The 26,614-nt window shown below is 40.1% G+C and overlaps 1 protein-coding gene across 1 annotated transcript; it reads left to right on the top strand.

Moving 5' to 3' along the window:
• The first annotated feature begins 1,251 nt into the window (after window positions 1-1,251).
• Window positions 1,252-24,725, top strand: LOC128357955 (fibulin-2-like). The gene is made up of 17 exons (XM_053318389.1): window positions 1,252-1,345; window positions 3,748-5,197; window positions 11,521-11,635; window positions 12,063-12,192; window positions 13,509-13,710; window positions 14,364-14,582; window positions 15,339-15,449; window positions 16,012-16,113; window positions 16,911-17,042; window positions 19,507-19,644; window positions 20,865-21,005; window positions 21,274-21,402; window positions 21,994-22,119; window positions 22,509-22,625; window positions 22,734-22,862; window positions 23,249-23,372; window positions 23,641-24,725. Exons 2-17 carry the CDS (start codon window positions 3,820-3,822, stop codon window positions 23,996-23,998), a joined length of 3,651 nt encoding a protein of 1,216 aa, XP_053174364.1. The 5' UTR covers window positions 1,252-1,345; window positions 3,748-3,819; the 3' UTR covers window positions 23,999-24,725.
• Window positions 24,726-26,614: the final 1,889 nt, after the last annotated feature.

Raw genomic sequence — 26,614 nt, 5'->3', positions numbered from 1 at the left:
TCATGTATTTTTTTTTTTTTTCATTCAAAGTGTTTGTACTTGGTTACCATTCTGGGGGTCAGCAGCTTTTATGGGCGTTGCTTGGTTGTGTTTTAGGGCTACACAAAAGAGTGATCACAACCTCTCTGGGGATTAGCCAACTCCAGGGCAACTTAGCTCTTGTTATTAATGATGATATGAGAGGGTCAACTGCAAGCTGAACTTGTGTTCTGTAGGCCTGCGTCATACATTTGTCTCCTGTAGAGTAACACAGCCCAAATACTAGGCATAGGTCAGGCTGGGGTAACATTTAATATAGAGAGTTGTTAGATACTGTATGTCCTTTTTTAAAACTGATTTGATGTATATACTGCACATTAATATGAAAATAGTGAGTTTTGTTTGATTTGTTTTTTGCTGAATTGTAAATTAGATTAGAGATACATATTTCATGCATTCAGGACAGACACTCAAGAGAACATGGGAGGTCTTTATATTGTGTGACTTGGGCAGCTTTGTGTGTATTTGAATATAATGAAAAGAGAAAACTAATAATGGGACCACTGACTCATCTCAGTCATTGATTAGTCACGGGAGACCCCTGAAACAAAGTGGCAAATGGCCCTGCTGCCCCTGTGCCTGTCTGACCACTCTATTCATCCACTGAGGCAGCTTTTGTCTATATCTATTCTCACTAGTTACTCAATGACGCTGAAGATAAAACTAGAGTTATTTAAAATTCACTAGTCTCTTTAGAACAGAGACTTGAACCCCTTGCAGTGTACTAAATGTCTAACTCTAAAGCTGTGACACGATTAACCTAATCACATCGATTTTTTGACAAAGATCACAGCATCATGTGATACTTAATACAACTTGATCTTAATTTATCAGTAGTATAGCCTGATAACAGCGCACCAGTCAATAATTTGGCACCTAACTGCAGTCTGTGTAGATGTAATTTGAGGTTAAACTTATCACTGTGAACATGCAATAAAAATAAACATTTGTGCGATGTTCGTGTCACTGTAATAATAATAAACGGCCTTGTAATGTTGTTAGTATCCTATTATTAGGATTACTATTTTAGTTAACCTCATGATGGTCATGCATTTCCCGCTAAAGTAGCAAAATGTCATTTTTCGTAATTTGGATGAGAATAAAGGAAGTGAAATGATTTCGAAAGCGTTTAAAATAGTGGAAATATTTCCATGGAAGTTTGTCCCGCCCTACAGAGAAAGAGAGAGAGAGAGAGAGAGAGAGAGAGAGAGAGAGAGGGCGCTCCCTGCCTCCCAAGTCGCTCTCAGAACTTTACGCACAAGTTTCCTTCAGGAGCTCACCAGCACTGCAAGATCAGGGACACAAGGTAGGCAACGTGATTTTCTATAAATAAATTATTCGGAATCAGTACACGATTTGATGCGTTGAGCAGTTTGGTTTTCCCCTGACATATAACAGAAGAGGGACAATTATTTAAATTATGCGCTGAGAGATCAGTGATATTATATTTGAAATCTTGTTTAATATTTTTCTAATGTATCGTATAAGTGCTTTTTCTGGTTTAAGCCTGACAAAAAAGGGGAATGAAATAAGTATGTGTGCCTTTACGACAACTGAGTTCAAATGTCGAAGTTACCTCTAAGGCAGTCTTGTTCAACACGCTGAAAAAAATGACTGGTTTGATCACAACAGTTAATTAAATTATTCATTGATGCACTTTCAGCAAACTTTCTAAATATCTTCCTCAAATGGCAACTCATTCTTTAATTCATTTCCCATCACTGAAGTTTGCAAGGACTCACGTTTCAGCGTGTTTGCTTATGGGTTGAGGAATTAATAGATGCTGAAAAAAACAATGTTTGCACGTGTGTGTGTGTGTGTGTGTGTGTGTGTGTGTGTGTGTGTGTGTGTGTGTGTTTGTGTGTGTGTGTGTGTGTGTGTGTGTCATGGTGGGCAAAAGGATAAAGGTCAGTTTTTGGCTACTGGGATGACAAGACACACAGCCCCTGTTTGAAATGCTTTGAGGGACATTCCCTGATAGCTGAACAAACAAGCCTATTTTTCATGCATAGAAAACAGCCCTATCAAGGCATGTAAAAGGTTCAAACAAATGGGTTTCATGCTCACACCACCTGATTTCATTACCCACCAGCCTCTCTGTGTTACATTTTTTTCCTTTCACTTGCTATGAATGTTGTATAAAAACGCAGAGTTTGGGTTTTGGTGCTGTTTGGGATGAGTTCAACGCTGTAAGTTACCATAGCAGTGGGCCATGTGCCAGTTAAAAGACTGCAAGATCTGGTAAAATGATTTTGTACCAACAGCACACAAAGACATCATTGATTCTCTAAATGGAGCTGCAGTGCACTTTGTTCCTCTGTTGTTTTGCCTGAGTTATGAGAGAAGACAGAGCTACAGATGTTACATTTATTTTGATGACCACCAGATTTTATTGTTATAACTTACTAAATTGATGCATTACGTGTTTTACATGGACTGGAAATAGATTTCCCAACATCAGCACACAGTCAGGCAGATGCGCCATCTTCCCAAAGGCTGTTTTATTTCCCCAAAAGATGATAAATAATACTGTAATAACTATACCTATAGATGCTGTGTGTTGCAGCAAGATCCCTAGACCCTCAAGCACCGTTTGCTGTTTCCATTGAAGAAAAAGTAATATGTAAACATCTACCATTCTTTGCCTTGTGTAGCAGCCCCTCTTTTGATGGGAATCTATTCCAAGGACATGTAGTTTGGGAAAAATGTGATAACAAAACAGGCTGTGGAAAGTGAGTGAAACTGGCTAGAAACACTTCAGGAGGAAATGTCTACAAACAAGTTTGTCATGCAGAACGACTTTGGGTTAATCTCTGATTTTGAGCCAGACTTTTAGCATGAAATGTCACATAAGTCTCCCGCAACTGGCACAAATGCAAGCAGTGAAGAAAAAACAGGAAAAGTAAAATAGAAAACACCTGGTTTTCAATATGCTTTCTGATTTGAAGTCAGATCACTTACTCCACGGATCAAGCCTGTCACATTCTGACTTGGTGCTGCCAGTCTGTCTCTATACAGTGTGACATGCAGTGAAAAGCTCAGAAATATCATACAATGTATCCATTCCTATCATTATATTACAAATATAAATTACACCATGTCATATTTTCTGATAAAAGTACTGCTGCTACTTTATACAGAATTAGTTGTGTGTTATTCTTACAAGAGCAGCGTTTACTGAAACAGTTTCTGCTCCACCAGTTATTACAAGGAGAAGTTAACAATGAACTCTGACTTTCACAACATTCCCACCATATTCAGCAGAGGCAGTCAATTTTATGAGAGTGAAATTGATAACTCAGATAAGCAGTTCTCTATGAAACACAATCAACACACTGTTTTTGCATGCCAAACTGTTATATTATCATAAAAGGGGGTGTTGTTATTTCAGCATTGTTTTTTCAACAACTAACAATTTTTGTTGGGTTCTAATTGTACATATTTCCTTCAGTCAGTGTTACCTTTGACCAAATTTCCATGTGCAATCAAATATAAACCACAGCCTACAACCCCTGTGGTGCCAAAAGAGTAGGCATGGAAAAACATATATTTGGCAGGCAGTCAAATGTAACCAGACAGGTAATTAAGTCAAAACATGTGTTTTGGATCATAACTGTGAAATAAAAAAAAATAAGAGTAAAAAATGATTGGTATCAAGCTGAATGAGTGTGTTATAAATATATCATTAACCAGTGTTTACTTTCACAGGCTAAAAGACACAAATTCTTTCTCCTCTGGACACAAATCAAGCCTGACGAGAAGCTTACTTTGAAGACTGAAATGTTTCAATTTTTTGGTACTTTTTCATGCAAAATGAACGTTCAGAGGGCAGCATTGTTTTTGTGTTGGATGATGCTGTGTGTGGACATCTGTCTAAGCCAGAAAGACTGCACAGGTGTGGACTGTCCTGTTCTGCAGAACTGCATCGAAACGGTTTTGGAAAAAGGTGCCTGCTGTCCCACCTGTACACAAAGAGGCTGCGTCTGTGAGGGTTACCAGTACTACGACTGTGTCCAAGCAGGCTTCCAGAAAGGGAAAGTCCCACAGGGGGAATCTTACTATGTGGATTTCGGAAGTACAGAATGCTCCTGTCCCCAGGGAGGAGGGAAGATAAGCTGTCGTTTTATTCCTTGCCCTGAAATTTCCCCCAACTGCATCGACATTTTACAACCTGCAGATGGATGTCCGGAGTGTGAGCGAGTTGGCTGCTCCCATGGCAACAAGAAGTATGAGGCGGGACACTCCTTTCAGATAGACCAGTGCCAGGTTTGCCATTGTCCAAATGAAGGTGGAAACCTAATGTGTTCCCCCATCCCCGACTGTGACCCACATAGTGTTAATAAGCCAGTGTGGGTTACAACCACTGAGAACAACAACCCTTTGAGAGACATTAGCAGCCATCATGACAGCCGACAAACGAGTCCTGGACCATTTTCCAAGCTGGCACTGGGAAGCACTCTACCACTGTATAAGCCAGACCCACCCAGTTTTGGCACAGAGGATTATGACTATACATTGTCGGAGCCGACGTCTTCCACTATCCAAGATCTGGCCCGACCACTGGAATCTACTACAGTACTACCAGCTTACCCAGAGTCAATCTCTACATCTTTCAGCTTGTATGATGACAGAAAATATGAGCTGCGAGACACACAAAAAAGCTCTGATCCACAGAGGAGCAGCAAGGATGAGATCACACATAACATGGATCCAACCACTACTGGCGCTCAGAAAGAAACATCAACATTGTTAACGACTACAATAGCACAGAAAGTGACTACAGGGAACCACAGGCCCCAACAGGAAATTGGAGAAAGGACCATTAAACACAACAGCAACAGAAACAGAGTGGTACAGGACACTTCTTTAAGAGACTCAGCATACACTACCCGTGTCAACACGGGGAGCAGGCACTCTGGTCATCACAGACATAGTCATGGAAGCAGCTCCCACTCTGTAAACCGTAAGGGACAAGAAAAAGTCTCAATGGAGCCAAGACGGCCTCACGGTAAAGAGGAACAGGCTTTATATCCGACTATCCAGTTCAGTCCCACTAGCAGACCTCCAGTCAGGATGAGGGATGATGGAGAGCAGCCTGAAAGACAAGCACAAACCCTCCATAACTACCAGTCTCAGGATGAAGAAACAGTTGCAGATGGTAAGTAAAATATTTTGAGTCTCTCTTAAAACAAACATCAGATGCCCATGTGAACACTGAAACAGACTTGTATTGCTTGAATCATTCCTCCTGTTCATACCGACCATTAGATGATTCCAGCCAAATGTGCTTACAATGTAAGTGATGGGGGACAAAATCCACTGTCCTCATTTTGAGCAGAAATGTACAAGATAATGTCGCAGCCATCTGAGTTTGTAGTAAAAAATTCCCTCATTGTATCCTGATAGTGTTTTCCTGTTTAACTGCAGTGGAAGGATCGTAACAAAAAGAGGGAATTTGGACAGCTGAAGTTTCATATTAGAGATCTCTTAAAGGGCCAGTATGAATGAACAGGAGGAATGATTACAGCAAAAAAGAGATATCACATCAACAGGTCAGTTGCATTAATATGTTTTCAGGAATTCAGAGTTGACATCAGAATACATAATAATGATTTATAGCACACTGGTTACAATGTTAACTTATTACTTGTTCATGAGACATCTCCGTCTTCCTTCTCTCACATCCTGTTTTATGAGGAGGAATTCATAATCACTCTATTCAAGCTGGCAGTGGTCCAGGAAAAACAATTGTCCATGGAAAGTCTGTTTTCCCAAGATAGCATTTATCTACCTTGCTCAGAAGAGGGAAGCCCTCTACATAGTATGTATTTGTTTTCAGTTCATGTTGAGAGAATGGTTTATTTATTCCTCTAGAGATTTGCAAATAGAGAGTAATATTAAGCCTGGTGCCATATATACAATATTAAACTACAAATATAGCCGATATATCCTGTAAGAGCAGATGAAATTTCAATTTCTCTCTCTACTTTGCTCCGATGAGAGCCCTGACGTTATGCCTCCTGCCTGTAATGAACATGTTCTCAAACAAATCAGTCTCCTTTTAGGGCACATAGGCCAATCTTCTGCAGGCACTTGGATGGAAAGCAAGTGATGAAGTGATTGAAACAATGTCTAGATTTACACTGCACAGGAAAAAAGAAGAAAAGCACCATGGATTGTAACAAAAATATGAAGTTGTTCAGATCCCATATAGTAATGTATAATAATCCAAATTTGTGTTGCTTTACCTTCAAAGAAGAAAGTGATTTTAAGCAGGTCTCTAAAAATAATAATGATTAACAAACATCCTTCCTAGAAAATCATAATGTTGATCATCATTTTCTCCACATTTTATAGCTTCATGACACAATATTACATTACCTAAGTGGTGAATGAATTAAGTTATGCCTAAATTAAGAAACTGGTTTAGTATTCAGAGAGTTCTTCCTTCTTTTTTTCCAGCAAACAGCAATCTTGAGGTGTGTAGTTAACCTACTTTAAAACACTATTATTTTCGTTGAGACCTGTCAGGACTCTTCTTTCCTTTCAGCACCTGGCCTCCATAGGTATGTATAGTATATGTTGAATGCATGTATGGGGTGAACTCCGTTGGTGCCTGTCAAGTTCATTCATCAGCCTAAAGTTGGAGAATATATAACAGTTTGCTGTTGTTGTTTGGCATTCACAATTTTGTTAAGTGCTGCTACAGGGGAAGGTCAAGTCTGGGTAAAATGTAAAATTGTTTGTGAGATGTGATTTGAATGATGTCCTCAGTGTGAGTAAATAGCTTCATAGGAGAGGGTTTGAGTTGAAGTAGGAGGTAGGTTTTTTTGTCCTCCTTGCAGCTTGATGTAGTTGTTCTGGCTCCTCGGTATGTTGGGAGTGAGTGACACTGACTGAAGGTCATTGGACTAAGAAGAGATTTCCAGAGCGGTGACATGTTAAAGCCCAGACAGGAAAAACCCAGCTGATAAAGGCCTTGACTAATGCCTGTTATCAATGCAAAAGATTAGCAAAGGATACCGAAGTTTGAGGAGGGAAAGAACCAGCATAACAAGAACACAACCATTTTTCACTAAACATTCATGGTCTGTCTTTGCTTGTGGAACACATCCCAAAAAAATGTTGTTCTTTAAACTCTCAGTCAATAACTCCTGCTCATTTGCCCTCTCCCTTTCAAACCAGACATTGTGTGTGCTCAGAAGGGGGAAGGGATTGTTTAGGCTTTCCAATACTAGGCTGGACCTGGTATAGGATTTCTTGGGGGTTGTACCTGTGAGCGGCATAATACCCATGTGATGAATGAGACCACTGTTGTGGCTTGATTGCCAGACGCTACTCACTGCTCCCTCATGAGCCAGTGTGATTACCCGTCTCCCATTAGGCTGTGGGCTTCCTAGTCCTCCCAGTAATCATCTCATCTGAAGCACACCTCCACTCACGCTCATCTCAGTAACTCCCCTTCCAAGCATCAACCATAATGTTGAACTAATGTAGAAGAATGTTAGACATGGATACATTGATAGGACAGTTGTCTGAAATCACCTGGATTGAGGAGATAAACACTGCAGCTCTTGTTTTTATCAACAGCACTGTCACAATATGCAGCATATGAGAGTGGGCTGAACAGATATATAATTTTCCCAAGCATGAAAAGGAGGGTGAATTCCAGAGCTGGCCATGTGAGAGTTCAATCCTCATGTAAAGAGCAGATTGAAGAAGATAGCTGGTTAATCTAGGGTGCCTTCTTGGTCATTTCCATTCATTTTGGCACATCTCCCATCCTCAAACCCGTTCTTACTGAACCACATGTCACCGATGCTGCTCAGAAGTCAGACTCAAAAACATCTGCTCCAGATGCAGGAAACCACTCATAAAAAAGACCTACTGTATATGTAAAGGGAGATTGGTGATAAATCTTAACACAATAACAGATCTGTCTTTGCATTTCTATCATTAACATATGAGCAAAGTGCAGCTATATACAGATGTTCAAACATACAAATATGAAATATATTATTATGATATATTATGTGTATGCTTTATATGTAATCATAGATGCATGTTTATCCATCACTGATATAATGATTTCCAATCCTGAAAATAGTCCAATAATTCTAATGGGACTGCCAATTAGGTAATATTTCTTTGGGATCAGTGTTATTTTTGTCAATCAGATCCAAATTCAGGATTTGGATGGATTTCCTCTGGCAAGAAATGAGCACATTTCCTGTGTTCTGGTTTGTGAACACACCTTGGAATATATAAGGAATAATAAGGCAATGGGAAACAGGTTCAAATTACAGGACTGTGGTTGATATTTTGTCAGAGACATGTAGCTGAATATACTCAACCAATTTACTCTAATGCTAATGTTGCAATGTAAACAGTTTACAAAACATTGTAGGTGTGTCCATGCTTGGGTGTGTCAGGGAAACACGTGGCAACTGTAGGAAACGCAAGCTATACAGTATACCTCAATAAATCAGTTCATCATTAGTGGCAAGTCCTGGCAGTATGTATTTTAGTGTTTCGTTCAGGTTATCTAACCACAAGGAGGTGTAATTGGATTGGAAGTTACTGTGTGAACCCATCAAAGACTAAGGCAAGCCCTCTGGGTTTACATCAACTAACTTTAAATCCAGTTAAGACTACAAAAAGATGTTGGCTCAAAGTCTCAGGGAGATTAAGACAAAAGTCGTCAATAATTGAAACCTGAATTGGCCAAACTAGAAATGAAGTCATGGTGACAGCAGGAGAGTCCTCCCTGTTATGTCACAGCCAGCTGCTCTTGGACAGTGATTATTTGTTTCAAAGGCAAGATATCTCTCCAAGTACTCATGTTGAAGGTGAGAAGAACATTGTGTCACTCCTTGAGCTTAACACAGGACTGCACACTCACACTCACACTCACACTCACACGCACACATACACACACATTCAAACACGAACATGCTTTTAAACTTTCAGCATCAATCATCTCACATGTTCAACCACATGAGTTCAGATGTCATGGACCCATGGCATGTGCTGTTATTCACATTGTTGGTCCTGTTCTCGCCAGCCCTCCTGTATTGTAAATCACTGCCAAGTCCACAAAAGAAAAGACACATGAGCTTTGATTAGTGGCAGCACACTGCTTTATGATACCTCCAGACATGTTGAGAGTTGCCCTTTTTGGTTGTTATTCTAGCTCTATATTTTCAGAATGTGATGTCACCAGTTTTGGATTTGGACAAGAGCAAAGCATCTGGTGTTAATGCTAGTCTAATGGACGGATATAATGACAGGCCTGGGAGAGAGAGAGAGATGTTCCTCAGCCACCTTTCAAGCTTGTATCTGAGACCTCCATTGTGCTAACAGGATAAATCAACTTAGCTAATTACTGCACAGCTGAATGGCACAAATTGCTATATAGGCTTGATTAGAAGGTATGTCAAAGAGACAGGAAGAGACCTGGTTAGAGATCAGATATAGCTCAGCTAAGTTTATCATTGTTTTCATACCCAGCAGCTATTTTGGTGAAATGCACCCTCTCTCCAAAGTCCTCGCTGATTCATTTACTTAATCCTTAGTAAACATGGCCATGAACTGTATGTATTCTAACTGTGTATAGCTACATCCCACATTCTTGGTAGACATATGGAGCAAATTTGAGTAATGTTCATGACAAGTGAGCTGATTACACCTGGAGAAAATGAATGGGTGGCAAAAAGAAGAAGGATGAATAATTATGTTCTGTCTTTTAATATACAATATATCCTGTCAGGTTCAAAGAGACTTGTTTAAATGTGTGGCTGGTGAAGATACTGTAGTTTTGTATCAAAGAGTCATTGTACCTTTCAAGGTTTACATTTTCTCATTTCTAAACCTTTAAATTATGCACATCGCAGCTGTCACTTGCTCTGTTCTGGGTAATTGCCTTGTTCTTATTATATATAGGTAAGTCGAGGAGAGGTATTTCAACAAAAATAAAGTGGATGTGGAAGTTCAAATGCTAAAATGGCCTTGGGCAGTGTCTGATGACTGTGCTGAGCTTCATCTGTTTAGAACTGCAACAAGATTTGTGAGTGGTCTTTCTTCATTATGACTTCCACCCTCATGTAAGGCTTAAAGTGACCATCCTACGAGAAATGTGTTATTTAATTTTAGATGGCTTCTCTGATGTTTTTTTGGAGTATAAAGATGTTCGTAGTTCCCGGAGGATGAATCCTTATCCAAATCTGAGGTGATCCAAACCGCTTTCCCTTAAGTTGACATTTTGGTTTTTACTGAAAAGTCTTGACAATTATTAGATGGATTGCCATGAAATTGGGTTCAGTATTTATGTCCCTTTGGTGATCCACTAACTTTTCATCTAGTGTCGTAGTGTCATAATCAGGTTTTTATTTTTATTTTCTTCGGTTAATAACATTCCCATTCGACTCAGCTGCACTTTTAGTACTACTTAGCATATGTGAGCATGCTAACATGGTACATATAATACCTCTTAACAAGTTTGCATTGTCATTGTGAGCATCTTATCATTCTTCGCATTTAGCTCAAAGCACTGCTGAGCCAAAGACAGTACTGCTGTAGACTCTCTTAGTCCTATTATCATCAGTTTCCATCTGTCTTATCTTTGTGTGATGTGCCACAGCTAGAATGACGACACACACTTACTATGCTATACCTCAGCTTGTACATGTAATCAAATATACTGTATATTCACTATGGGCCTATCACTCTAGCTTGACAAAGCAAAGGTCAAAACCCAGCAGTAACCTTAATTATACTATGATCATGTACTATAGTCATAAATCCATTCAGTGCCAGTGTAATCACATAAAACATAACAATAAAAACTTAAGATGATTATGTTTTGTGTAAATCCATTTTTACCTGTATAATGTGACTAACTTGGAGAACATACTGTAAATGTCATGACTCATGTCTTCTACGGTAACACAGGAGCCACAAATCAAAGCTGGAATGTGCTGCCCTGTTATTGAAGTAACATGTATATATTTTCCCTGTAAACTGGATAATGTGTTTTTGCTCCATCTGTGCCATGACCCAGTTTGAGATGAAGTGCTAATGTGGTACTCTTTCCTTTGCTCCAGCTCTGATTAGCCAGAATGTAACAAAAAAAGGATAGTTTTACTCCAAAGGTAAATTTTTTTCTAGAGTCTAGGGTTTCGTGCTCCTCTCTGCCAATGAAAGTGAAAGCAGAGTCGAGGAGTCTGAAAAGAAAACACAGATTGTACTTGCTATTCTCAGGGTGTCGTCACCAAAGCCAGCTCTAAGTCTGTTTCTATGAGACAAGCGTTCCACGAAAGATGAAATTCAGTTCCACTTCAAATACACATTAAGCATCTCTGTGATGGTACATGTTAACCAACCTATTCCAGCTGAATTCACATAGCAACCATTATTTCATGTAAAACCCTGGCTGCACTTGGTGGGATAAATCTGGACGTGGGTGTTTGTGTTTCATTACAGTGTCTGCCAAGGAGCTGATGAAGACCTGCTGTGAGACAGGGGAGAAATGGGCTTCAGCTAATGGTCGTTGTAACAACATGGAGCCACCCACTAAAGATAGGCACTCCATCTGCTGGTAAGGCCATTATTAAACGCCCATTCATATCATTTAACTTAATTCTTATAATTAAATTCATCACACTGCAAATCATCCTTAATAGCCCTCTGTGGAAAGGTAACATTAATGAAATGTGTAAAAGAAATAAAGACAAAAACATTTTAATTTTGAAATGATGGTGTGTTTTCTTACAAGATCCATCACAAAAAATAATTTTTCCTTGGAATCACTGAATGTCTTCAGGGCTTTGACTGGTAAATGGTCAAAAATTCCACAGCACAGCACCTTCTTAAAAAAAATTAAATCAAATAAAGAAACATAAAAACACAGTCATCTCTGTAGTAGCTCTTGAGCGAAGAATAGCCAGCCCACTCCTTGCTGTAGGGCCACAGTTGCAGTCCAAACACTTCTGCAGTCCATTCTCCTGTGTGCTTTTCTTTGCCAGGACTGCCCAACAACAGTGCTGCTTTGGTTCCCTGAGAGAAAGTCGGTGTTTGGCTGGAATTAATGCAGCCAGAGGGGGAAATATCTGCGAACAGGATGCCAGCGATAAATGTGGGATCGATTCCTACAAGGCAAGTATCTATGACCAGATACAACAGGAAAGGGCAAACACAGTTCACTGGGTTCGCATTCAAACCTAATGACACTGTAAATTTCAAATTAAGCTTGCATTAGTCACAGTAGAATTGAAAACATGTGTTGATGGCACTTGTCTGCAGTCAGGAACAGTGTGTGTGCAGCATCTGAGCAACTTTATTCTTCTTATCTCCTCTGTGGTTTACTGCTGTGGTGCCAATTCCTGGTCATTCAATTACCTTATTTAATTTAAGTATATGATTTAGAGCCAATTACAACTGAAAGTTCCCACTGTCCTACGAGCTTTCCCATCTTCCAAGAAGACTTGAGCAATTGGAAATGTCAGATGTCAATTGTTTTGACCTTTCTGAATTTGTGGAAACATGTTCTGATAATTGATGTGGTCAAACAGTAGCAGTGGCAGACATTAGACTATAATGGCATTCTGCGAGGGTCAAGTCATGGTGTAACTGTATTGTGTTCATCCAGACTCCCAAAGCCACTTATTTGCCTCCTGACCTGCATGTTGAAGGAAACTTACTTACCTACTAGGAGGCCTGTAAGCCGCATGGGGCAATTATCGACTCTTTGCGGCAGCACAGCTGTTAAATTTTGGTTTTAACCACCATTTGTAGGACCCCTGTAGATTTAGTAATATTATGCCCTCTACAACCACCAGGTCATTACTTCAGTTTAATGTTTCAACATGCCCCCATGCACTCTCAGCTGAGAGCTACAGGGAAATAGAGTGAGACTCTGTGAGCAGCGGGAACCTAAATTCAGACATCTAACTATCAAAGTTCAATTGCACAAGACTAAGACAGACTAAGAGTCTGCAGCCATACTAATGGCTCTGTTAGGCTATTTAGACACAGAGTTTTGAGATGAATGCTAACGTAAGCCTTCTTATGTGCCTTCTTATGATATTGTTGACATGCTGATGTTTAGCAAGTGTGTAGAATGTTCAACATCATAGTGTGCATGCTAACATTTTCTAAATAGCACTAAATCCAAAGTGCAGCTGAAATGGATGGAAATGTCATTAGTTTTGCAGGAGATATTACTACAATTCATTCTGTGGTGACTGTGGATTTGTGCACAAAATTTCATGGCAATTCATCAAATAGTTGTCAAGACATTTCATGTCATCACAAATGTCAACCCTATGTTGGTGCTAGAGGACATTTTTTGATGATTAACGTCAGTACGATTCTTCCTCTGGGGAAAATGAATATTTGTACGAAATTTGTGAGTGAGTGCAGACTTTTTATTTCTTATTTTATTTATTTTCACATGACTGTTTCACCTTCAGGAGTGCTGTGGCTGCTGCTCTCTTGGTCTGCAATTCCGCCACGAGGGGCACCGCTGCGAAGCCCACCAGTACCTGGGCTACCATTGCAGACACATATTCCTCACCTGCTGCGAGGGAGAGGAGAGGCGGGAGGGGAATCGAGATGACTTGCACATCGTCAGAGAGAGGCCTGCTCTCGATTCCACTCCACCTCCTAAAAAAGGTATTGTCAACAAATTCACACACAAATACACAAACCCTGAAATGCATTACAAGCTTCTTGTCAAGGGAGGGGGTAGTGTTGGGTGGGGACATATAACTGATGCAGTGCCAGTAAGAAGTACAGATTTAAAGCAAAGACAATCCATTTTCTTTATGGTCGCTGTTAAAAGAAGCATTGTAGTAAGCCCCCCCACCCCCTGCCCTGCTGAAAAATGATGCTCCTCTGTCACCTCCCAGGGCAAGGTATAATAGCCCAGTTCACCCATCTCTACTATAACTCTAAGAGATGTAGTACCTGCCTGCTTCACATTGCATTCATTTCAAGATTTGGTTGACTATGAGACAGAAAACTGGGCTCATTTTAAATTCATGTTTTTATGAAAGCCCATCAAGGGCGTTGCAACTTGTTTAGGATATGAATGATGTGGTATATGGCAATAGTTGATGCCTTGTACTTATCTCTATAAAAATACACATTACAATAAAAACAAACAAAACAAGAAATGATCCTTGGCATTGTGAACTCTAATTATTATATTTAAAATGTGTTTTCGTTTAGTGAAATGTATGTTACTATTTTAAACTTAGTTATTCATATCATTATACAGTTTTATTTCCTGTGAGAACAATAGCCACTCTCTTCTTGTGCTGTAGTGTCTGACAGCCTGTATCCTAATGAGGCCTTCTCCATCGGTGAGGAGCGGGACGGGGAGAATGCAGTGGAGGGTCCTGTTGAGGTGGAGGACATGGATGAGTGCCTGATATATGAAGGCAACATCTGCCACCACAGATGCATCAACACGCCGGGCTCGTTTCGCTGTGAGTGCTTCCCTGGATACGTGCTGCAAGAGGACGCTTTCACTTGTGCACAAGGTAAAGTGAAGACCAGCAATTTTATTGTGTCATACAGTGCTGGCAGATATTTCCAGTGATGCTAGTAAACAGGGACTCTCTTGATCTTTTGAAATTTACAGTCTGCATTCCCGTCAGGAAGACCCCATTTATCGTAGTTTGTCTATGCATTCATAGTGTATTATTTTCCTGCTCTCTCCGAGTTCCTTCCTGTCTGCAAGCCCTGATACTGCCTAATAATAGTTATTCAAATCACACACTTGCATCCCTTTCCTGGACTGACAGCGATGCTCAACTTACCACACCTCTACTGTTGTTTAAAAAGCTTTTCCAGTTTAACATTTTCACTGTTTGAATAACATTCTTTGCACAAGCTTAAAACAGGAGGTCTGCTCAGATGTACAGTATGACATTTATTTTCTGGTAATACTCCATGACTTTACTGCAGTGTACCAGACTTTAATCAACAGTGGCTTTCACCGACGCAAGCCTGTCTCAACAGGATACTAAGAAAGCCAGAGCTCTCCGCAAATTACAGTGAGGGATGGGGCTCACTAATAAACCCAAATGTTTGTCTGCAGGCTATGTTTTTTCCTGTCTCACCTTCACTGCTGTTACAACTTTCATCTAGCTGCTAGCCTCATATCGTTAGATGAAAATGCAGGAATTGCACACGGTTTAAGCCTCTAACTAAGGCTGCAGTAGATGGCAGAGGTAGAATTCTTGATTACAGTGTAATGCCACGCTCCTGTGATGAGATTATTTGTGTTTCTGCAGAGACGGTGGAAGAGGAGAACAGACTGAAGGAAGATGACAGAGCAGCGGTGGAGCCCATCTCACCCCCTCCAATCCCCACCCAACCCTCTGTCCCACTCAACCCCTGTGAAGGTTAGACAAGTATGGCTTAATGAGGGGAGCGGGAGCTACAGGCCTGACAGCTCACTATGAGCACTTTCATTCATCGTTACGTTTAAATCAGTGACTGGAACATGCATCTTGATGTAGTTGAATATATTTAGAAGAGAAGCCGCACAGGCTGCCATGGACTGATATGTTATTATTTCAAACTCGTCATTTCCATGAAATGTTATTGTGCAGCAAATGTCAAACAAAAGCAATGAGATGGTATCAAAGGCTGGTTTGTGTTCAGCATCAACCACTCATTTTCATGAGTTTGCCATATCATCATTTGTGCAGGGTCGCATTTGTTTCTCTTGTTTGGTTTCCATGACATTAGGGTGGAGGTCCACCACTCTGTGGGCCAAAAGTAGGAAATACAATATGACCAGGTCAGGGATCAACCTGGAAAAAGGAAATGACCAGATGGAAATACAGAAAATACTGCACTGTCTCCAACGAAGGCCCACAAAGCTCTTCTCTGTTTCACCCTAAGTACTGTATGGAGTAGCACTACAGTATATTTCATTTGAACTGACTGTGATATTTGCAGGAAACAGCCCCTGTGAACAACAGTGCACCCCAGTGGGCGGAAGGCCGCAATGCTCCTGTTTCCCAGGATTCTCTCTGATGTCTGATCAACGCTCATGCGAGGGTAAAGAACTAAAACTTAGATATAATGCTGAAAACATTTTCTTACATCACACCATGGTAGCATGTGGAAAAATTTGTGCAATCACTAAAGTGAAGAATGGGTTCTAATTTCAGCTCAGTTTTCTTCTATGGCCAGAGTTTGGTTCCAGTCGAGGAGAGTTTCTTGGCAAGAATGTGTGCCACTGATTTGTCTCTTTCTCTCATCAGCGCCTCTAGATTTGCAGAGGAGATATGGTCCTAATCCCCTTCACTGCAACACACTGTGATGCAGACCAAAAAAAAAGAAAACTGAATCTGAAGGGTTTTTTTTCTACCAGAGGGATTATCCCAACAATCCATGCATTATCACGATACATCTTTCCAACTGCATACTCTATACCTTTTATTTCCACTCAGAGTGGCAGTGGATCTTGTGTTTTATCATGTGGCTGATCAGCAACCACTATATGTCTGTGTCTGTGGGGATACATCTTTAAATAAGCCATATTCACCAGTCTGTCTCCAGCTTGACAGCAGCCAACTGTGGCGGTGACACAGAGAGCAGCTCAGTGTTGGGACAAATTTCTCACTGTGTAGATGTTATACCCAGTGGCCTTTCCCCTATTCTGTCTCTCAGAAGAGGGTCTGACCTCTGCCTCTAACTTCTGAGTGTGAGACACACATCAGGGCTCAGATGATGGTATTTTTGTACATATCTCCTTATTTATGCAGCATCTTCTACTGTGCACTTTTCATTATTCATTATCTTTCTTTGCACTGACACATTTCTCTTTTATTCTTTCCTTTTCCAACATCCAGACATAAATGAGTGTTTGTCTGCACACGCCTGCCAGTTGAATGAGCGCTGTGTGAATACTGCAGGGAGCTATATCTGTCAGACACTGATCAGCTGTCCCCCAGGATACCAGATCAACAGTGACATTTGTGAAGGTACAACACACCTTATAAGTGTTAAGCAGCATCAAAGTGTTCACTTCCACCCACAGTGAACATGTTGTAAATAGCAGCAAGAGACTACTAGTACTACTACATGTTCACAATGTAAGGAAAGCACATTGTTCAGGCAAACAATCACTTTTTCCACCCTTGAGAGTAAGTATTGAAAATTAGATTTTTTTTTAAATTCTTCACATCCAGTGATTATGTAATTTCACATGTGAGCGCACACACAAGAGGGAATATTAAATAAATATTACTCGGAGCATTTGCTTGTACGAAGAACTAGCTAGCTCTTCTTTCTGTAGATGGTGCCCAACTTGCAGTAATAAACCTCCCAATACGTCTCATTATTTCCATGCATCATAAAGTGGGCCTGCAGCAGCAATGTTCAGGAAGAAGAGCCCTTAAGATGAGTATTAGATGTGCTCTAAGTGCTGTTTGCTACTGCAGATCAGTTTCTGTGGGCTCAGGCAAGGAGACCCAGCTAATCGTCAGCTCCTTATGAACATAAAAAATGTTCACTCATGCAAAATGAGCATTTGACAAGAAAGTGTGTTTAACCGTGAGCCTCCAAACAGCTGCCACATCAACTCCTTGGCATAAACGAGGAGCCAAAAAAACATCTTTGTGCTGTGCTACCTATTCCCTATTCATGGCTTACTAAGAGCCTGTAATGAAACTCTCCTTTAGTCACTTTCTCACAAAGTCACCACACAGGAAGAAACTGAATTGTGTTACTCTCCTCTAAACATAATCAAGTTAAGTCAAGACAATTTTATTTATATAGCGTCAAATCCCAACTGAAGTTATCTCATGGCACTTTTCACATAGAGCAGGTCTAGACTGTACTCTTTCATTTACAGAGACACAAAATTCCCTCATGAGCAAGCACTTGGCAATAGCAGCAAGGAAAAACTCCCCTTTAACGGGAAGAGACCTCGAGCAGAACCAGGCTCTAGGTGGGCGGCCATCTGGCTTGACCAGTTTGGCTGAAAACAAAATGACTCAGTTAAGACCAGGAATTAATTTTGATATCTTTAATACTCAGCACCAAGATGTTTGCATCAAAAATCACACTGCTTCTTCTCAGTGTCATATTGAGACATCATCCACATACAATGTTAGCAAAACTCACTCACCAACTCCATGCACTTCCTGTTAACATCACCCAAAGCATGGCAGTAAGGGTAAGGCCAAAAAATGATCATTAAATTATAATAAAAAAACCCAAGAGTGACAAAATGTTTATGTTTTCTTAAAACAATTTTTACCCATAACAAGTGTGATTGATCTATCTATCTATCTCTCTATCTCTCTATCTATCTATCTATCTATCTATCTATCTATCTATCTATCTATCTATCTATCTATTTTGTTGTATTGTAATTTTTTATGTGTTGTTGTATACACCTATAAATTATAAATTCAGTTATTTGGCAAATGTCAGTTTTATTGAAAATCCACTAAAAAAGAAATAAAATATAACTAAATTGTTCTGAAAATTACAATGCATGACATGGCAAAGATCTGTTGTGACTTAAGTCTGTACAGAAAGGGAGTGAAAACAGTGAAACGAAATTAAAGATTCTCACATACTGTACAGTAAGTGAACTATTTGACCTATTTAGGCTCTTTGAGTCCTTTGGCTTCACCGACAGGGAGGTCACTGCAAATCTCACATACATTTATCCTGCTTCCTGGCTTTTCTCTCTTTGTCTCCGTCTGTGTTAGATATACTCAGCCTTTGCAGACTTTGCCAGGCTTGTGTCAGGAGCAAGATGGTCAATCACTATCTGCTGTTTAGAGATTTACCCTATATCCACAGGGCTGCCTGCCAAAGCTGGTTCAGGCCTCTATATAGCAATTATAATGGTGAAATACTGCAGGCCTGTTTGAAAACATAGCATGAGACACAATATGCACTCACACACCTACCATGTGCACCACAATTTGTGCTCTTTTGAGATTGTGATTTCCCTCCAGCTCTGGTTCTTACTATGGCAACAGATGTGGAGGGAGATGATTGATAGGAAGTAAATCCCTTTGCAGACAGGTGTTACAGGACTCTAGGGGCAGATATTCTCTAACATACGACACAGGAGGTCCTGCTGGTTTTACTCATTAGAGATAACCTTCTCGTTATAATAACAAACTGTCTGACTGATTAGTGATTAGTTAAGATAATATTCCTAAATCGTAATACAATTCTTTTGTTTTTGAGTAACCACTACTATTGGCAGCAAGACTGAAATACTGGAAGTGAGTCTTACAATCTGCCGTTGCACCACAGTGCCATCCAGTGGTGAAATACCAGATTACATATATGCAGCATGCAGTGTAGTTAACACATCCAGTGGACTATTAGACTGAAACTAATGATGTTTGATTTGTGTGTTATTTGCAATTAATCTTTTCTTCAGTCCTCATTAGCTCACTTATTCATCCTCTTCCACAGATATCAACGAGTGTGAGCAGGGGAGCCATAACTGTGGGCTTGGCTTTGACTGTGTGAATACTGAAGGCTCATTCAGGTGTGACCCAAAACCCAGCTGTCCTGTGGGCTTTAACCAGGACACACGGGGCAACTGTATTGGTAAGATACCTCCTTTTTTACTGACATTATTGTTAAAAGATATGTTCACATTTTTTCAAGTCTGTCCCACATGCCTACATGGACATTTAAAGAGTTATTAGTTGCAGTAATCATTCCTCCTGTTCATAATGACTATGTAGGCATCCCTTCTTTTCTGTTCCTCCATCATTGCTCAGTATGTAAGCAATCACCCTCTATGAAAGTGAAACAGAAAGTAGGACTCTATATAAAAAGAAAAGTAACTTTGAAAAATACCCATTTGTTTTGGATCATATTAGCTTAAGCCTCATATTATCCTCCACTGAACTTTGGGATGCATTTGGATTTTGTCTTCCATTTCTTACAGTTACATTAGGCAGGGATCTTTTTATGGCCCATTTAACGAAGTAGGTATGATTATAGTGACCAAAAGCTATTTCAATGTACATATGGGCATGTAAGTATTAAAAAAAAACTTGGAAAAGGTGAACCAATCATTTAATGTCTATTCCAGTGCTATTTCCCAAGGGCCAAAGATTGAGGGGGAAATTTACGGTAGTGTAAATTAAATAATTATTTATTTTTGAATTTGCGCCAATAGAGGGAATGAGCTGTTAAATGTTTGTTTGAAATTGAAAATCTTCATTGAGTTTATTAAAAATATGTAATGGTTAAATCTAACATAACATGCAACCAAGGTTCTTTAACCTTGTTTTATAGAACAGTCAGTAGTAGTTTAGTCTTGTTCCTAAACACAGATGATTAAGCAAGGCCAGGCAGAAAATTTCCCCACAGATGAATCATTGTCCGTTTGGACACATGGTTGTGCATCGCGCAGGTGAATCAGCAGGGTGGCAGTGACAGAGGGGTTAAATGCCACACAGACAGGAAGATCAGAGTGGTTGCTGTTAGGGGCTGCAGAGGGGTGGATAAAAGCCAATCCTCTGTCCTCCTCCAGTACAAACTGATGCTGTGGAATTAGCCCCCAGGGGCAGGAACTGGGGCATGTCGAGGCAGCCGACGCCACTGTAAAAGGAGTGTAAAAGAAATGCTCTGAGAAATGAGAAAATGTCAGACACACACACAACAAAGTTATCCACGGGAATGCCACTGTGTGATGTGTGTTTGCTTTGATATAGCAGTGTGGCTAAAGAGCTGCCCTCTGGTCTCCCATGCCTTGCCTTAGTGCCTTTGGGTCTTCCCTCTATCTCTCTGTTTTTCTTTCTTTCTCTCTGTACCAGACATTGATGAGTGTGGTGCTGTGGCCCAGCCATGTAGTTCAGGATTTAACTGCATCAACACAGTGGGATCCTACATGTGCCAGAGAAAGATCATATGTAGCCGTGGCTATCATGCCAGTCCTGATGGAAGCAGATGTATCGGTAAGATTAGTGGTTGTTACATATGAAGAACATGCAATCATATTTGATATATATAAACATATTAATAAATATATTGAAATTGTCAACACGAGATGTAATGCATGCAGACAAGAGACGTTACACAATGACAGATATTTTGATCATGTACACAATTAAATGGATAATCAAAAAGTGGAGAGTTATGTAAAAAATTACATTGATGAATGTTTTTATTATTTAGTATATATTATTTTATTTTATCTCTTAATCGTTTCTGTGTGTTTTGTAGATGTGGATGAGTGTCAGAGCAGTCTGCATCGATGTGGAGAAGGCCAGCTATGCCACAATCTGCCTGGTTCCTATCGTTGTGAATGCCAGACAGGCTATCAGTATGATTCCTTCAGGAGGATGTGTGTAGGTATGTTGGAAGTCATACGCATCATCATCACCATCAAATGGTTTTTGGAGCTTTTCATGTTTTGTCTTTCCCTAAACGGTCACTGTTTCACTCTGCTCTCGCCTTTCCTTCTTCTCCCCATTCATTGCTTTATGAATCTCTTGGACTACTGTACTGTGTGTCACTCCTCTTCTTTGTCTGCCTTCTCTGCTGCCCTTGTTTATTATTCTACGGTGGGAGAGCTGCTGCTGTTTCCTCGGCTCTGCTGCTTGATCCTGCGGTGGCCACTGGGTTACCGATCATGTCTCCTGCTGCAGAGTACTCTGTTATGCCCCTGCTGCTGCTCACTCTGTTTGTGATTCACTGTGTTGTGACTCTCATAATAATGGACTCTGCTCAAGTGTTTAGACTATCAGCAAGCAGCTGGTCGCCTCACATCACACTGTCGTTGACATACACACAAACACGCACAGGCATGTGCACGTACACAGTCGTGTAGGTCATTGAACCCACACATGCTTGGTTGCACACTTGCGCTTGCATGCATGGATGCAAACACACAAATGCAATACACACTCATAGAGGTCTGATGACACTGCTTCTTCCTCTCAGATGTAAATGAGTGCTGGCGCTACCCAGGACGCTTGTGTGCCCAGACCTGTGAGAACACCCCAGGCTCCTATGAATGCTCGTGTACCTCTGGCTTCCGCTTATCCGGCGATGGCAAGAACTGTGAAGGTGTGTGTGTGTGTGTAAATGTCTGCTTAAGTGGGTGTGTGTGCATCAATGTGTGCGTGCTGGTGCTTGTCGTTGTATGTTTTTGTGAATTTGTGCGTGAAAATATGCCTGTGTCTATGTACATTATGTGTTTGTGGGTGGACCAGGCTTGTGTGTGTGCATGAACAGTGCAGAAAAAGCTGGCCACTGCACAGCATATTGCTGAAGAGGGATGGCGGTTAGTGGTATTGATCTATTATACTGTATATCATGCAATGCCTTGAAGTACAAGCCAGTAAAACATAATTGGCTTAATAACAACATCTTGTTTATATGTTAGGGTAAAAATATTGAAAACCCTTTGCTCAAACAAACTGTGACAGTAATGAGCTCTAACCTCTAATCTCCAGATGTGAACGAGTGTTTGGCCAGCCCATGCAGTCAGGAGTGTGCCAACATCTACGGTTCCTACCAGTGCTACTGCAGACAGGGCTACTACCTCAGGGAGGACGGGCACACCTGTGAAGGTGGGGCACGCTCTATTACACATCACAAATACCATGTTTATACCATGCTTATGTTCAGACAAGTTAATGAATCAATTTCACATGATTTACCTCCTTCTTGTCAACCAGATATTGATGAATGCTCCCAGAGCATTGGCCACCTGTGTACTTATAAGTGTGTGAACGTTGCTGGCAGTTACCAGTGTGCTTGTCCTGAATATGGATACACCATGTCACCAAATGGACGCTCCTGCAGAGGTGAAAACATATATATGTATACTGTACTATAGTTTCGATACTGCAAGTGTGCCTCATTGAGCTCTGCTCTGAAGTAGATTTTAAAAGGACTCTGCACCCATTTAACTCTAGAGTGTACAGTAATAGTTATGCTCTGATAAATATAATTGGTACTTTTACACTGGCTCAGTAATTACACAGTCTATAAAACTTTATTGGCCTAAAGATCTTGTCATGCTAATTTGAATTTTATACTTGAGCAATTCTTTTCCTGTAGAAGGACAAAATTTTGTCTTACATGTTTCAGCAGTGAGGCTTTTCCCCCCAAGTTCAATTGTCCTGTGACTAACACATTTCCTCTTCTCCAGGCAGTAAACCAGCCTTTGTGCATTAACTGTGTGTTTTAGATATTGATGAGTGTGCCACAGGGGCCCATAACTGCTCTCTAGCTGAGACATGCTACAACATCCAAGGAGGGTACCGCTGCCTTTCTCTCAGCTGTCCACCAAACTACCGCAAAGTGTCCGACACGTAAGTGATAAAATCATTTCAAAAAGCACACCAGTGTTCAATATGATGCTTCACTGATCTTTCAAGGGGTTGACATTCTGTTATGTTTTTGTAATGGATTTGAGATTGGATAATTATACTATCTAAGATATGCTTTATCTTTGTTTTTGGAGATTTGATTATGTAATGTTTCATAATTTTCACAGCACTTCATACTGTAGCCTTAAGTGTTTGAAGATGTTGGAGGATTATCTCTTAACATCTCTGACCTTTCCTGTAACCTTTGTAGGCGCTGTGAACGGATCAGCTGCCCCAACTACCTGGAGTGTCAAAACTCACCTCTGAGAATCACCTACTACTACCTCAGCTTCCAGTCCAACATCGTCATCCCTGCTCAGATCTTCCGCATTGGACCCTCCCCTGCCTACTCTGGAGACAATGTTATTGTCAGCATCACCCAGGGAAATGAGGAGAACTACTTCAGCACCCGCAAGCTGAATGCATACACGGGCGCTGTGTACTTACACCGACAGGTTGACGGTCCGAGGGATTTCCTGATTAACGCAGAGATGAAGCTTTGGAGACAGGGGACGTTTACCACTTTCCAGGCCAGGATTTATGTCTTCATCACAGCCAGCTCACTCTAACAGTTGGCTCATTTGTGGCCACTATGGACCAGTTCAGGATGACTTTTCATATCACTATTTAACTATGTCATAAATATACAATTGTCTGTTATGATGGGGTTTAGTAGTTAATCCTGCATATGTCTAATTGAAATAAATATCAAAAGACTGCTGTAAGAGTAGTAGAATATTCAGAAAGAAGCTGTCTGCTTTGTGCCAGTTTTAGTAATGCTATTATTTCTCATGGCTCAGAAAACACAAACACATTCAAAAATCTGAATCTAAAATATAAACTTTGATAACACCATAACGAAGATACCCCCATAACGAAGCATTTTGCCTTTGTATTATCTTAACCATATGTGAGAAAAGCATAAAAATGATAACAGGCATCTTCTACCGTACCTTCTGCCCAGCTCTTCTTGTAGTATCCTGGTTTCCTTCTCATATCGTCCAGTTATCAGATGGCGATGTGTGATTTGATAACACTGTGGTGAAAGCACAGTGAAATTGTATTATGAGAGTTTCCATGTCTCTTTTCTGTTACCCTGCGCTGCTGTTTTATTTTGTCTTTGAAGTATTTTTATAACTAATTTAATATTACTCTATATAGTGATTTTTTTGTATCCTTGTAATCAGACATATTATGGATGGATGTATCATATTTTTTATGCTTGATTAATAAGCAGCAAAGTATTTTAGTAAAATATTAAAACACACCAATGTGGTTTGGTGAGTATTGACTAATTATATTTATGAAGAGGAATATTATTTCTTGAGGAGTGTGGTGTGTGTTTTTGTTTTATGATCAACCATTTTCTCTTGACAAACTTGTTTGATTTTTGTTTTTTATGTACCAAACACACTGAATTCCTGCTGATGCACTTAATATAGTGAACATTATTCTTCAGTGAAGCTGTTAAAGTATATAATCCATTCTTGTCAGGGCATGCCACACAGTAAATATACATGCCTATTTACATACCTGTTCACACCTTGCTTGTGAACTCAACATAAGCGTCATCCATCAACACACCTCAATGTGACGCACACACATTTTATGGCGGCTGATGAATTGTATATGTTCTAAAATAAATAATTATAATCTTCATATATTTATGTGTAACATCTTGTGGGCACCACACAGAATAACGCCATCTGCTCTAGCAGTATAGAAAGAGTTACACTCCCACCTACAGGATGAATGATGTCCTACACTCTTATATTTTGCCTTTCTTCCTTGGCAACATTAGTGTATACAACACAATAGTCTCAAAAAATACCTGGAATGGTTCACAAATCATTTAGAAGAACTTTAAACCCAATTTAAATATAGAAACCATATGTACAAAGGGGATGAGTTCAGTGAACCTCTCAGACCTGCTGTAATCATCGGAAAGGGTGTGTGTGTCTTCATGACAGCAGTATTAATGCATGTTGCACATCCAAACAGAGCTGCTTGCCAGTTTTCTGTTATCTCAGATGAGTTATACTGTCGAAGGTCATTTCAACAAAAGAGACTGATTTCTCTGATTTCGTCACTAATTTTAGTCCTCTTACTCCTTGCATTGTGTAAATGGATAGCAGCTGTTTAGTCCCAAGAAAACAATCAATACAGCCCTCAAAGTCTGAGATGTTCCTCCTGACATAACTCATAATAATAGCTATGTGTGTATGACTGGCTCAAGCTTTCAAACACACCCAATGACTGGGATGCCACTGTTGGTATGTACAATACAGAACAAGCCCTAGAGCTGTGATTGATGTCTCTTTCCCCTAATTAGCTTTATCTGCTCTTCAAGATTAGGTGGTGCTGTGTTTCAGGGACAGTGAATCACGCATCCCAGACAGGGGAAGATACACACATCTATTATGGGTTTAGTGACACTGACAGGAAGTTATGAAATGTCCTGTTGAAAGGAAGAAGGGCTGTTTAGAGAGTTATGGGATTGGCCAGTCACAGAAGAGACAGATATAGTACTGCAAGGTCACTGCACGAAAGAAGAGCAGGTAGCCTGTCGTGTAGCCTCAGAGTAATCCCAAATATCTTTCTACTGATATCAATTCCTATTAAATAAATCTTGACAAAAGTAAATTACACATGGACGTGGAATTTTGACTTTAAATTCATTCATCTTTTGGTTTCAGTAAGGGACTATCTAGTAAAATCTGGGTCAATATAACACCTACCCAAGGCTGGGTAATCTTTAACTAGTGGGGAACTAATAGAAAACCACCCAGGACGTAAGATTGTTTTTGACCCAGCTTATATTTTTTAATGTTACTTTTGGTTTATTTGCCTCAACTAAAATATGATAAAAGTGTGGTTGCAAACAATTTTTTATCTTTTCCTAATTAAAGATCCCCTCCAGACACGTGGTAAGCTTTATAAATAATCCTGTGCTTGGTATGATAATATGTGTCAATTACCTCATTAAAAACTTTAAAATTCCCTGTGTCCCTTCTGCCATGGTCAATGAATATTGTTGATATACAAAATGTAACAGCTGGACATAAAATGTCTACTACTCCACTGAAAAGTCTATTCTCAGTGTATGTGCACTGGAGACTTCAAGTTTCCACATCAGCATACTGGACCACGATAAGCCTCCAAACTAGTTACGGTGTCACAAATCA

Source organism: Scomber japonicus, chromosome 4 (genome assembly GCF_027409825.1).
Source record: "Scomber japonicus isolate fScoJap1 chromosome 4, fScoJap1.pri, whole genome shotgun sequence".
Lineage (NCBI taxonomy): Eukaryota > Metazoa > Chordata > Actinopteri > Scombriformes > Scombridae > Scomber > Scomber japonicus.
The sequence above is the reverse complement of the archived record's forward strand: the minus strand, read 5'-3'. Positions and strand labels throughout refer to the sequence as shown.

Bases quoted from the DNA above. Each gene is read 5' to 3' on its own strand.
- LOC128357955 (XM_053318389.1), top strand. From the start codon at position 3,820: ATGTTTCAATTTTTTGGTACTTTTTCATGCAAAATGAACGTTCAGAGG. The intron at 19,645-20,864 runs GTAAGATACCTC...TCTCTGTACCAG, and splicing joins CACACGGGGCAACTGTATTG to ACATTGATGAGTGTGGTGCT. The intron at 23,373-23,640 runs GTAAGTGATAAA...TAACCTTTGTAG, and splicing joins TACCGCAAAGTGTCCGACAC to GCGCTGTGAACGGATCAGCT.